The sequence below is a fragment of the Tupaia chinensis genome, unplaced genomic scaffold (assembly GCF_000334495.1).
Source record: "Tupaia chinensis unplaced genomic scaffold, TupChi_1.0 Scaffold000557_1, whole genome shotgun sequence".
In the NCBI taxonomy this organism is placed as follows: domain Eukaryota; kingdom Metazoa; phylum Chordata; class Mammalia; order Scandentia; family Tupaiidae; genus Tupaia; species Tupaia belangeri.
Genome location: NW_006160069.1, coordinates 1,698,314 through 1,710,501, shown reverse-complemented (window position 1 = coordinate 1,710,501; position 12,188 = coordinate 1,698,314). Strand labels below are relative to the sequence as shown.

The 12,188-nt window shown below is 38.2% G+C and overlaps 1 protein-coding gene across 6 annotated transcripts in view; it reads left to right on the top strand.

Moving 5' to 3' along the window:
• The window catches only part of APP (amyloid beta precursor protein), a 235,378-nt gene that overhangs the window by 66,847 nt on the left and 156,343 nt on the right, over window positions 1-12,188 (top strand). For all 6 annotated transcript variants that reach the window (XM_006157706.2, XM_006157705.2, XM_006157701.2 and 3 more), the window contains exon 4: window positions 1,339-1,532. In XM_006157706.2, coding sequence (XP_006157768.1) covers window positions 1,339-1,532 — 194 coding nt within the window. The remainder of the gene's footprint in view (window positions 1-1,338; window positions 1,533-12,188) is intronic.

Genomic DNA, 12,188 nt, shown 5'->3' with positions numbered 1-12,188 from the left:
ATGCCTCCCTGGGCACACATGCCTATGTCTGGAGACTTTTGGTTGTCACACTGAATGAGGACACACTAATGGGATCTGGTGATTAGAGGCCAGGGATTCTGATAAACATCCTGTATTGAACAGGACAGCCACCACCCCTGAGTTATCCAGCCACAAAGTGTCCATAGTGCTGAGGTCGAGAAATCTGATTTAGCTCAACCTAACCATCGTATCATAGCCTTCATGCTGTTAGGTGGAAAATACCACTTAAGGTTTAGCATTATTTTTGCCTATTAAAAAGTGATGTGCTCTCATTCACTGTAAAATAAAATTTTCTTTAGATAAAAATTTGTTTTGGAGCTTGCTGAGCTTCAAAAAAGCAAACACAATAATTTGAAGCTCATCTACCTATCTGGTAGCCTCATTATTTTTTTTTTTTATTTATTCTGAGTTTAAAAAAGAAAAATTCTTTGCTACTGAGAAACAAAAAGACTCTCCTACCCATGAGGTCGAAATGTATTCTGTAATTTTTTTCATTGTTTACCTGTATATGTTGAATGTTTAATCTCTCCTTTGTCAGCAGTGGATGCTTTCAGTGATTTACGTTCGTTTAGAATTGTGTAATTCCTAGGAAAGCAAAAAGATACCGAAGGAGAGGTGGAGTGAGTTGGAGCACATGAAACCTTCGTAACTTCCTGTTACACTAATCAAGCCAGAAAACATTGATTCTCTGATATCTGTTCATGAGTGTCCATTCTACTATATCTTATTTCCCAACTAGTATTCAGTCCAGTTGCTTTTATAAACATCTGTTGTATAATGTCATGTTCTTTTTTTTCCTAAGAATTATTTTATTTAACTTTATGTATTTTATTTATTTTAATTTAACAAGAGAGGGTCAGAGAGAGAGAGAGAGAGAAAGGGAAAGTGAGAAAGCAAGCTACCAGGTCTCGGACTCAAACTGTGGTTGGCCACATGGGAGTCCACCACCCTTAACTACCATACAACTTGCTGGCTCCATGTCATGTTCTTATAAATAAATAATAAATTTAATAAAAATAAGAATAGTGAAGCAGCCTATGCTACAGAAACTTCATTGTAAATCTATTTTAAAAGTATATAATCTTTTCCTTTGTAAAATTGGTTCCTTATATATGTAGGGTCTTCAGAAAGTTGGTATAGAATGTGTATTATGCAAAAAAGTATGTGTGGATTTCAGGGGGGATTTTTTTGCACCAAAATAAACTGGTACTTTAATTCCATTTTTTCCAGAAACTTCTCGAAGTCCCTTTGTGATTGTGTTTGGGATTTTCTTAGAGTGAAAATCTCCTCCCTCACCGTTTTCTTTTCCCTTTGTAGACATGCAGTGAGAAGAGTACCAACTTGCACGATTATGGCATGTTGCTGCCCTGTGGAATTGACAAGTTCCGAGGAGTGGAGTTTGTGTGCTGCCCGCTGGCCGAGGAAAATGACAACATGGATTCTGCTGACGCAGAGGAGGATGACTCAGACGTCTGGTGGGGTGGAGCAGACACAGACTATGCAGATGGGAGGTAAGGTGGTGTTGGTGCTCGGGCTCATGGGTGCCAGAGCATCTTGCACACGGTTTTATATTTTTCTATAAATATGTATATTTCTCACTAGATGTGTCTCTGCTCACTTCTATCAAATCAATATGCATAGTCAACTATCACAGAGTTAATATCAACTGTTTTATTTTATTCTCAATAGTTAGAATTTAATTCCACTGATATATTAGGTAGCTCTAACAGGAAGTTGAAATCTGAAGTGATTAATACGGCATTCTGTTTTGGTCTGTAGTTTAAAGACTTTTTTTTAGGCCCAACTGTGGTAGCACGCACTGGTAGATGCTGCTGCTCAGCAAGTTGAGGCCACATTGGAGACCCAGGTTCAACTCCTGGCTTACCGTAAACTTTGGGTGCAGTGGTGCACACCTGTCGTCCCAGCTACTCTGGAGGCTAAGGCAGAAGGATTGCAACATAGCATGACCCCGTCTTATAATACGTGCAGGTATTTTTATATAGAGATATATTTTATATGTATTTTAAATCCATGTTTATATTTTTAACACTATTCTGGTATTGTCGATCAGTAATTCAGTGTGAATTTTTTGTTAACAAATGTTTGGTTTTCAATTTTTGTTGCTTTTATGTGTTTTTTTTTTTTTTTTTACCTTTTATGTTTTCCTTCATGACTGAAGTCAGAGGCATTCATAAATGTTTGCTGATATTCCTTAACTCCTTGCTTTCATGATTGTTGAAAAACATATTTTTACCATTTCTTCTTTGTTATCTTCATCTTATAACTTACTGTATGAGTCCCATTTTTTTTTGAGAGAGAGATTTTTGCTATAGGGTGCGTGCACTTTGCCAGACAGACAGAGAGAGACACAGAGACAGAAAGTGAGAAATCACTCCCCCAGGGGGGATGGTCACACCGCAATCCCTTCTCCTCTCGGGATCTTGGGCATGCACGCACACGCGCCTGGCGTGAGTTTTAAGCCACCAGGTCCGGGACTCGAACCACGGTCAACTACATGGGAGTCCAGCGACATTGCCATTATGCTAACTGCTGGTTCCCATGAGTCCCATTTTTAATTGAAGGCAGATATCTGTATTCAGATCATAAGTCATGAAACCAGGCTCTGTGTTAGAGCTACCTCTGGTTCAGTCATCGATTTCATGCTGTGGCATCCCCAGAAGGTAGTGATAATATCACTTCTCTTTTCCCTTTCATAGTCTCTCATATGTTCCCTAGTGTTACATATTTTCAAACAGAACATTAAATGAGTTGTAAGACTTATTAATACAACGTTTTCTGACTTCAGACATGGATTTTCGGCATGAGTCTATAATATATTGTAAAAATTAAAAATAATTTTACAAATGTACAAGAATCTCTGTACACTCAGGAATCCTAACTGATGAGAAAAGGAAGGCAGTTAGAGTTCCTGTCAGTTCATAAAACAAGGCTTCTTTTTAATGGCTGATGCCAATTTTATCAGGGCTAACCTTTTGTTAGTGAAGCTCTTTTGTATTCCCTCTTTACCAGCTTTAAAAAAAAATTGTCAGTGTAACTGGACAAAGCTAAGCAAAAAAATATGCTTTAAAGGATGGAAGGAAGAAATGAGCAAGAAGTAAACCACTTGCTAATATTTCTCTCTCCTTGTAAAAGTTGAAAGTTGACTATTATGAGGTCTTTGTCTTCCAAGGCAGGAAACATCATTAATGCAGGATTTGCTGATGAGAAAGCTTCTGAGCTTTTTTTCATGGAATTAATTTGTTGGATTCCATGCTATGGCTTTCCCCCACATCTGTATTCCATGTGCTACATATTAAATGTTCCCTGGTTTGGACATAATTACTTCTTTGTTTAAAGGTGGATTTGTCAAGTTCCCATCTTTTTTATTTATTACTATTATTATTTATAGCTTCATATTCTTCCTCAATCATGCATAAATATGAAAGTTTGAGTAGTAATTCTTCAAAGAAAGTTCTTGGCACCAGGGCTCTGACCACATGATACTAATACAACCAATGCTAAAAAGGGAAATTTCAAGTTAGGCATTTTCTTGTAATTGCATCTGGGTTTTCTAAGGTTGATATATGAAGTCATGTAACCCTATCAGTTCCATTTCTTATTCATGCTGTAACAGCAATTGAGATCTTAATGCTTCTAGATGCACCTAATTATCCCTAGTTGACAACCAACCGTCTTCCACAGAGCAGTTGATCGGGTTGACTCTGTTACCTTGGTTCTCAGTATCCCCCCTCATGATCTATTGTGCATTTCTGCTGCCTGGTACCTAGCTTTGATGGACTCTTAGTACATATCTGCTGAGTAAATTTATAGATATTACCTCTACCATCCCTTTGTTTTCTATCTTTTTTTTATGATTATGTTCTACCTGGACTCTTGATCACCTCCTCTCCCTTTTGAGCTGTTATTCTTCCTTATCAATGGTTTTCCACCTCTATCTGCAAACCTGTTGTTTCCTGATCTACTACTGCTGAATTCAGATAATCATTTACTTTCTTCTAGACTAATTTCTTTGATTACCCTCATGCTTCCCTTTTTTCTGTTACTATTGCTTTTTTAAATTATTATTATTACTTGATTCATTCAAACTTTTATTCCCTTTACTTGGAATAAATGCTACTCAGGCTCCTCTCCCCCAGCCATAATGCATGCTCTTCCCAGACAGTGAATTTCCATGCTTTAGTAATTTCCCTCTGTGTATTTCCAATTCTGTTGATACTCAGTCGAAAATAATTGATGGTTCCTGCCAACTATAGAAAAGTCCAAATTCCCCAACAGAACATTCAACCTCTCCAATTACTTGGCTCCAGCTTGCATTTTCAACCTTGCGTATGTATGCCACTCTGTCTATGGAAACCTCAAAACCCTTGACCTTTTCTTTCTTTAGGTTTTTGTTCTCACCATTCTGCCCTTCTGAAACATTTTTTTCTTTTAATCAATGGAGTCAACATACTACAAAGATATTTGTCTGAACTATGTATTGCCTCCCATCACAATCTGTCAAAATCTATGTATTTCTTCAAGTTCTCCTGAACAGATCATTTCTTTACAATTCTTAAGAAATGTTTTCCATTCCTATGCTACCATTGCTTTGCCTTGTATTCTTTTTTTTTTTTTTTTAAGGGGCGTTGCCTTAGGGCCCAGAGAATGAAAAACACATACAAAGTGAGAGAGAAAGTGAGAAATCATCCCCCAAGGGAGATGGCCATGCTGAAATCCCTTCTCAACCACTCTCCTTCCACGATATTGGATACACACACACACACACGCCTGGCATGAGTTTCAAGCCACGGGGTCTGGGACTCGAACTCAGCCCATTGGTAGTCCAGCTATGTAACCACTATACCATCTTCTGGTCCCCATATTATTCTTAAAAGTGCATTTATACTTTCAGTTAGCTATAGTCATCTCTCTCTTTATCCTCTAGGATAGAATCTATCCTCTAGTTTATGTACCAGTATGTCTAGCGCATAGGTCCTCAGTAAGTATTAGCCAAATTGAACTATATATTTTGTAAACATTTTTCATAGTTTCAGGCAAGGAATTTGTGGTCTGTAATCAGATATCATAAAATCTCCTTGTTTTAACACAGAGCTATCAAATGGAAATATTAGGTGAGTCACATACACACTTTTGCATTTTCTTTCTTTTTTTCTTTTAAGAATTATTGTATTGAACTTTATTTATTCATTTATTTATTTAAATTTGACCGGAGAGGGACAGAATGAGAGGGAGAGAGAGAGGAGGGGAAAATGAGAAAGCAAGCTGCCAGACTTGCAGGTTGAGTCCCAGACTCGAACCGCAATTTGGCCATGTGGAAGTCAAGTGCCCTGAACCACCACACCACCTGCCAGCCCCTGCTTTTATATTTTCTAATAGCTCCTTTTCAATTTTAGCAGTATACTTTATTTAATGCAACATATCCTAATTATTATTATAATAGGTAACCAGTATGAAAAAGTTCTTAATAAAGTAGTTCACTTTTTTTGTTTCTTTCTGTTATATTAGGTCTTCATAAACCAGCATGTATTTTAACATTTATAGCACGTCTCAATTCTAGCTAGCATGTTCCAAGTGCTCATAGTCAAGACATGACTAGTGGCTGCTCTATTTGGACAGTATAACCCCAAATGGCTTGAAATTTCTCATCACTTATTTTCCATTGAGACAGATGGTTTATGTAACCTGGTAATATGTTTTAACTTTGCACCACTGACTTTATTATTATTGGGTTGTCAGAAAAGTCATGACCATTTTTGCACAGAAAAAAATTTATATCTTATAAACTATATTTTTCTATGTTTTTCTGTGTAAAACTGATCATGACTTTTCCAACAACCCAATATTTTTAATTGCCTGTGTTTTCTAAGATTAAAAGAATTAGTTTGGATTTAATGTAATTAGAATATCAGGTCACTTGCATCACCTCATTTTCAAATATATTTTTTTGAAGCCTGTAGGCAAGTAGACTTTCTCCCTCAGCTAGCAAAGGCAGCAGATGGAGTGAGAGAGAGGTATTGCATCACCAATCTACACGTGGGCTGGGCTCCTGTCAGCTGGCAGTCTCCTAATTCCAGGAACCAGCTCTCCTAGTGACACCTGAAATGTAGAATCAAAATAGGCATTTAACACACTGACCGAAAACATCCTCTGGAATGCTATATGACAGAACATATTCTTTTTTTTCTTTTATGGAGAGGTTTTTGCTATAGGGCGCGTGCACTCACCAGAAAGACAAAGAGAGACAGAGAGACAGAAAGCGAGAAATCACTCCCCAGAGAGTATGGCCATGCTGCAATCCTTTCTCCTCCATTCTCCTCTTGGGATCTTGGGCACGCATGCACACGCGCCCTGCATGAGTTTAAACCTTCAGGTCCGGGACTCCAACTGTGGTCGACTACATGGGAGTTCAGCAATATAGCCATTATGCTAACTGCTGGTCACCTATATGACACTTATTAAAAGGAAAGAGAAAGGAAGTCTGATTATCCTGAAATGAAATCTATTCCACAGTTGAATGTACCTTCTTGTCTGATAGGTAATAAGACGCATTTTGGTGTCATATGAGTGCTTTTCCTATTGCTAATGAGGCATGTAGAAAACATTCCTTTTAGGGTGAACTCTCTGTTTTATGATCTCATTAAAAAAGAGGCAAATCTTTTAGTTATATATAAAACACATATTGTTCTGACAATTTATTTGTAAGTAGCTCAGTATCTTATTTCTCTACTTTAGATATATAAGAAAGTTCCAGCGGTCCAGCTACAGTGCTGTAGTTGATAGGGCCTCACTGTTATTATGAGAGCCACACGGGAAGGCCTGGGGTTCTGGCCATCTTGAACACTCTGGGCACACCTTGATCTAAGCTGGCTGGACTCCTGGGAGAGGATTGAAGCATAACAAAGCAATGTTGGGGATCCCTGTTTGTCTGTCTTTTTCTTTCTCTCTCTCTCTCTCTCTCAAAATAAATAAACATTTTTTGTTCAAAAAGCTACAGTGAATTAATATGACAATTATAAGATATAGTGAGTTTTATGAAATTTTTTTGTCTAAGAAAGGGCAAAAGTATCAATCTTTACAAATAGAACTGCTCAGGGAACTAGTGGTTAGCGTAATGGCTATGTCGTTGGACTCCCACGTAGTCAACCACGGTTCGCATCCTGGACCCGGTGGCTTAAAACTCACTCTGGGCGCGTGTGCGTGCGTGCCCAAGATCCCGAGAGGAGAATGGAGGAGAAGGGATTGCGGCGTGACCATCTCCCCTGGGGGGTGATTTCTCGCTTTCTGTCTCTATGTCTCTCTCTGTCTGGTGAGCGCACATGCCTTATAGCGAAAACCTCTCAAAAACAAAAAAACAAACAAATAGAACTGCTCAGAAAGAAACTCAGGAAGCAAATTTTGTTCATATCTTGATGATATTTTAAGGATTAACAGCCTATCCTACTTACTAGGAGTTTACACTTATTAGAAGGCTCATGTAACTTGATGACTTGGCATACTTTTCTACAGGTTAGTTGTTCCACAAATATTTCAGTTGAATTCAATTGGCATTCACATCAAATACATATACAGACATAGTAATGTTTACTCAGGGTTAACAAGCAATCAAAACTAATTGGTCTTTAAAAAGGAAAACCTGGGTCCAGCAAGTAGCATGGTGGTTACAGTCATTTGAATCCCAGACCTGATGGCCTGAAAGACATGCTGGGCACATGTGCATGTGTGCCCAAAATACTGAGAGAAGAATGAATGAGAAGGGAATGGGAGATAACCAATCTCCCCTTGGGAGTGATTTCTCACTTTCTCTCTCTCAGTTTCTGTCTGTCTCTCTCCAGCAAATGCACCCACCTTTGGGCAAAAAATCTATTAAAAAAAAATGTAAGTTAAAAATTAAATTAAAACAAAACAAAACAAAACACTAGGGAATATCATTCCAGACTTGCAGTCATGAAGTGAAATTTCATCAGGAGTCTTTAAAATAGACATATCCACAGGAAACTTTGTAAGAACTTTCTTGCACCTTTATTGTAGTGCCCACTTGAATATCTTTTATTACTTCAAAAAGTAAAATAATGTAGAAATTATAGTTAGAAATGAAGGTAAGATTCATCTCTGGACTTTTGAATAAAAATCTTCTTTTTTTTTTTTGGAGAGGTTTTTGCTATAATGCTTGCCAGAAAGACAGAGAGAGACAGAAAGTGAGAAATCACCCCCCAGGGGGGATGGCCACGCCACAATCCCGTCTTCTCCATCCTCCTCTCAGGATCTTGGGCACGCACACACATGCGCCTGGCGTGAGTTTAAGCCACTGGGTCCGGTACTCGAACCCCGGTGGGCTACATGGGAGTCCAGCGACATAGCCATTACACTAACTGCTGGTCCCTACATTTTTTTTTTTATTGTAGCATTCTTATTTGAGCCATCAAGGTCTTTGTTCCCTAGTGTCAGATGGGAGCTCTGTAATAAATATATTGCCAGACAAAAATTTCAAGAAATAACAAGTTATGGTTATACTAGCTAAACCCCATTAGCTATAGACAAGCATTGTGCAACATAAGAAATGAATAAATAAGAATCAATTTCAGAGCAGCAATTCTCAGTTGGATCTGATTTCTGCTTAGGGGGTCTTTGGAAAGATCTACAGACCCTTTAAGTTGTCAAAATGAGGCACAGAGGTAAAGTGGGATTGGGTGCCAATGGAAGTTGCAAAGGTAGAGATCACACTGCTTAACATCCTGTAATGCATAGAACGGCCTTACAAATGTCATTGAGAAACCCTGGTTTAGAGGTTTCTTCAACATTGAAAAGATAGAGAAATTACTGGGTTTTTTTGTTTGTTTGTTTTGTTTGTTTGTTTGTTTTGTTTTTTTCCCTTTCTTTTCTTTTAAGAGAGATATTTTTGCTATAGGGCACATGTGCTTATTGGAGAAACAGAGAAATAGAAAGCGAGAAATCACCCCCTGGGGATGGCCACACCACAGTTCCTTCTCCAGTGTCCTCTTGAGATTTTGGACACACACACACACACACACACACACGTGCCTGGTGTGAGTTTTAGGTCGCTGGGTCCAGGACTTGAATCGTGGTTGACTATGTGGGGTCCAACGATGTAACCAATACGTCATCTGCTGGTCCCGGGAAATTACTCTTTTCTAAACAAACAAACAAACAAACAAAAAATCTTCCATCCATGCTTTTGCCTCACCCTGATCTCCTTGAACTGAAAACAATCATGCTGGGAATATGCCTCTTAATGTAGTTTTTGCCAAGATGGAAATATATTGTTATTAAATAAATGAAATATATATTATTTAGTTGTAGTTAAAATAGAAATTTTTACTGTTCAGCTACTGTTATAATTTATTTTCCATTTATTGTCTTCATATTTATCCCTTTAGTATGTGCATTATGCCTTCAAAGCTTGCTCACCCATGTTACCAGTGTGAGATGCAGATGCTCAGCCTAAGCGGAGAAACCTTGACCAGAAGCATCATTGCAGTAGCACAAAAGGCTCTTGCTAAGGCTTGATTTGTCTGTGGCTCGGTGCTAGGGTATAGCTGAAAACTAAATGATGTTCTCTGTGCTCCTAAAACTTTTCTCAAAAACACAATAACCACATGGTTTTATAGAGGGTACATCTCACAAACACATTATTTGTAGTTTGTGAAAATTTTTCAGTCATGTGAATCATTTACAATCATGTGTAAATTAATTTTCCAGTTAGCAAATGAATGACTATAAACAAAACTCATAGCCTTACCTGATCTCAGGCTGTCGTGAGAATCTAATTCTATTAGTGTGTCAGTACTTTTCTGGCTTTAAAATTGGATGAGAGAAAAAAAAAACTGGATGAGAGACAAAGAAAGGCCTTTTACTATGTATCTCCTTATTTTGATCCCTGGAGTTAAAATTCTTTGAATGTGTAATCTTTCAGCTGCTTTTCTGCCATGCATTTTAAGAAAGTGGTATTAAATGCTTAAGAAAGAAAAAGGAACTAGCAACTTTAGAGGATCACAAAGTGAATCATACAGGAGATAAATCAAAGCCTTAAACCTTTGCCAGTGATGAGTCAAGTAAGAATAGATCTGATGAAACAGTTTATGGCATTGCAAAGCAACTGTTATAATGCTGGGTTGGAAGCTTTTGTACTGTTTGTGACTGGCTCTACTGAAATAAATGAACTATTGAATAATTGGAAAATGATGAATAGGAGAATAGCAGAAGCTTGCATTTTCTTTTGAGGGAAAGGGCTACCGATTCTGAGTTCTTAGAAATGCTGAATTTCTGTTTCTAATAAACTGGTACCACATGTTTGTCAAGAAGGAAGACAAGACACTTTTATAGCCATAACCAGATTGCAGATGTGTGTCCAAACCAGTGGGGTTTGTTTTGGTTCCCAAGCAGGTGATGGCTGGAAGAGGGCAGGGTTGGATTGCTGCCATCAGTGTTGCATCTGGCAATGAAACTGTGTTTACTGAGACCTAATGGCACAAGGACTAAAGCACAATTCATCTGTGAGAGTTATTTGGAGGGCTGGATTATTCATTGCAAAGCATTTTGAGCCATTGAAACACAGATTCTTTTTTTCCTCAAATGTCTTTTCATCAAACAGTCCAAATTTCCCAGGTTATAAGATAGTATAAAAAGAGGAAGAAAATACAGATCTTTATGATTTAACTGGTTTCTGGTAATAGTACCCACAGACACTAATTCCTTATTGAAACCAATATCTGGACAGTGTTGTCGTCAATGTAAAGCCTCTGATTTAGATCAGGTTCCCCATAATCACATGCAAAAGTGATTCTACAATAAATAAATAGACTCATTAAATTATTTTTTTATGTTGGCCTCAAAATCATATCAGTATACTATACCAAAAAAACAAAAATTCTTTACCTGAGTCATGTGGCTTAATCCAGTACCAATAACCTATCACAAGGAACTCAGCCAAGTTATAAAAAAACCTGTGTTTGTTTTGGAAGGCAGTCAACCCCTAGAGATATGCTAACTTTATTTTCGTTGACTAGAGATAAAGAATAGAAAGCATCTTTCCCAGGGAGGAACTACCTTTAACTTTCTTGTTTACCCCTCATGTCTGTTTATAAGGTAACAGTTTCATATTCCCAACGTTTAAATGCAAAATGAAAGGTAATGGGTTTATCCTACTGAGCTGAAGCCCTGCTGTTGTCTTTAAGGTCCCTCCATGATTGTCTTGTTTTGAATTGGCCTTAACTGACTTTCAATACTTAAAAGTGTTCTTACTTTCTTCAAAGATAAGCTAACTTATGGGGCCAGCATCCCGGACCCAGTGGCATAAAACTCACACCAGGCGCGTGAGAGAATGGAGGAGAAGGGATTGCGGCGTGGCCATCGCCCCTGGGGGTGATTTCTCGCTTTTTGTCTCTCTGTCTCTCTCTGTCTGTCTGGTGAGCGCACGTGCCCTATAGCAAAAACCTCTCCAAAAAAATTTTTAAAAAGCTGAATTTAGTCTTCTTTAGGTTTTTACTTAGCAGCCCATTTCCAGTCCTGTGTGAAGAGCTGTTATTCTTATTGTCTAGCCTATACCTGTTGTAGGTATTTGCTTCCTCTTCTATGTCAGTTGTTTTAGTGCCCATTGTCATGAGGTTAATGTTGTTCGATACTAAAAAATGTTAACAGGTTAGCCAACCAACTAGAAAAGAGGGCACCATAATGAAGAAAGGGCGGATATGCATGTATGGTGATTTAATGATGGTAGAAACAGTCTGTATAGAGCATATTGTGAAGAAGGAAGAGAGAGAGCAAATGTAATAATTGTGTCCAAAACATTAAGGAGAGAAAAGTCCCGCTAGTTAATCATTTGCTTCAAAATTATCTTCAAAGATGTTATGTGTACTTGACTGTAACATAATCTCTTTTAGCCTGAACATGGGGACAATTGTGGTAACCTGTATCACAGTATTTGCCCTCGGAAGTACTCGATAGTAGGTGTGGGAGCACGTTAAAGTAGTGAAATGTACATTGGACGTGTGTAACGCACGGACTGGCATCTTAGCAGGAGGCCAGCCCCTGTGAGGCCGATGTTTTAGTGGAATGTACATTGGACGTGTGTAACGCACGGACTGGCATCTTAGCAGGAGGCCAGCCCCTGTGAGGCCGATGTTTTAGTG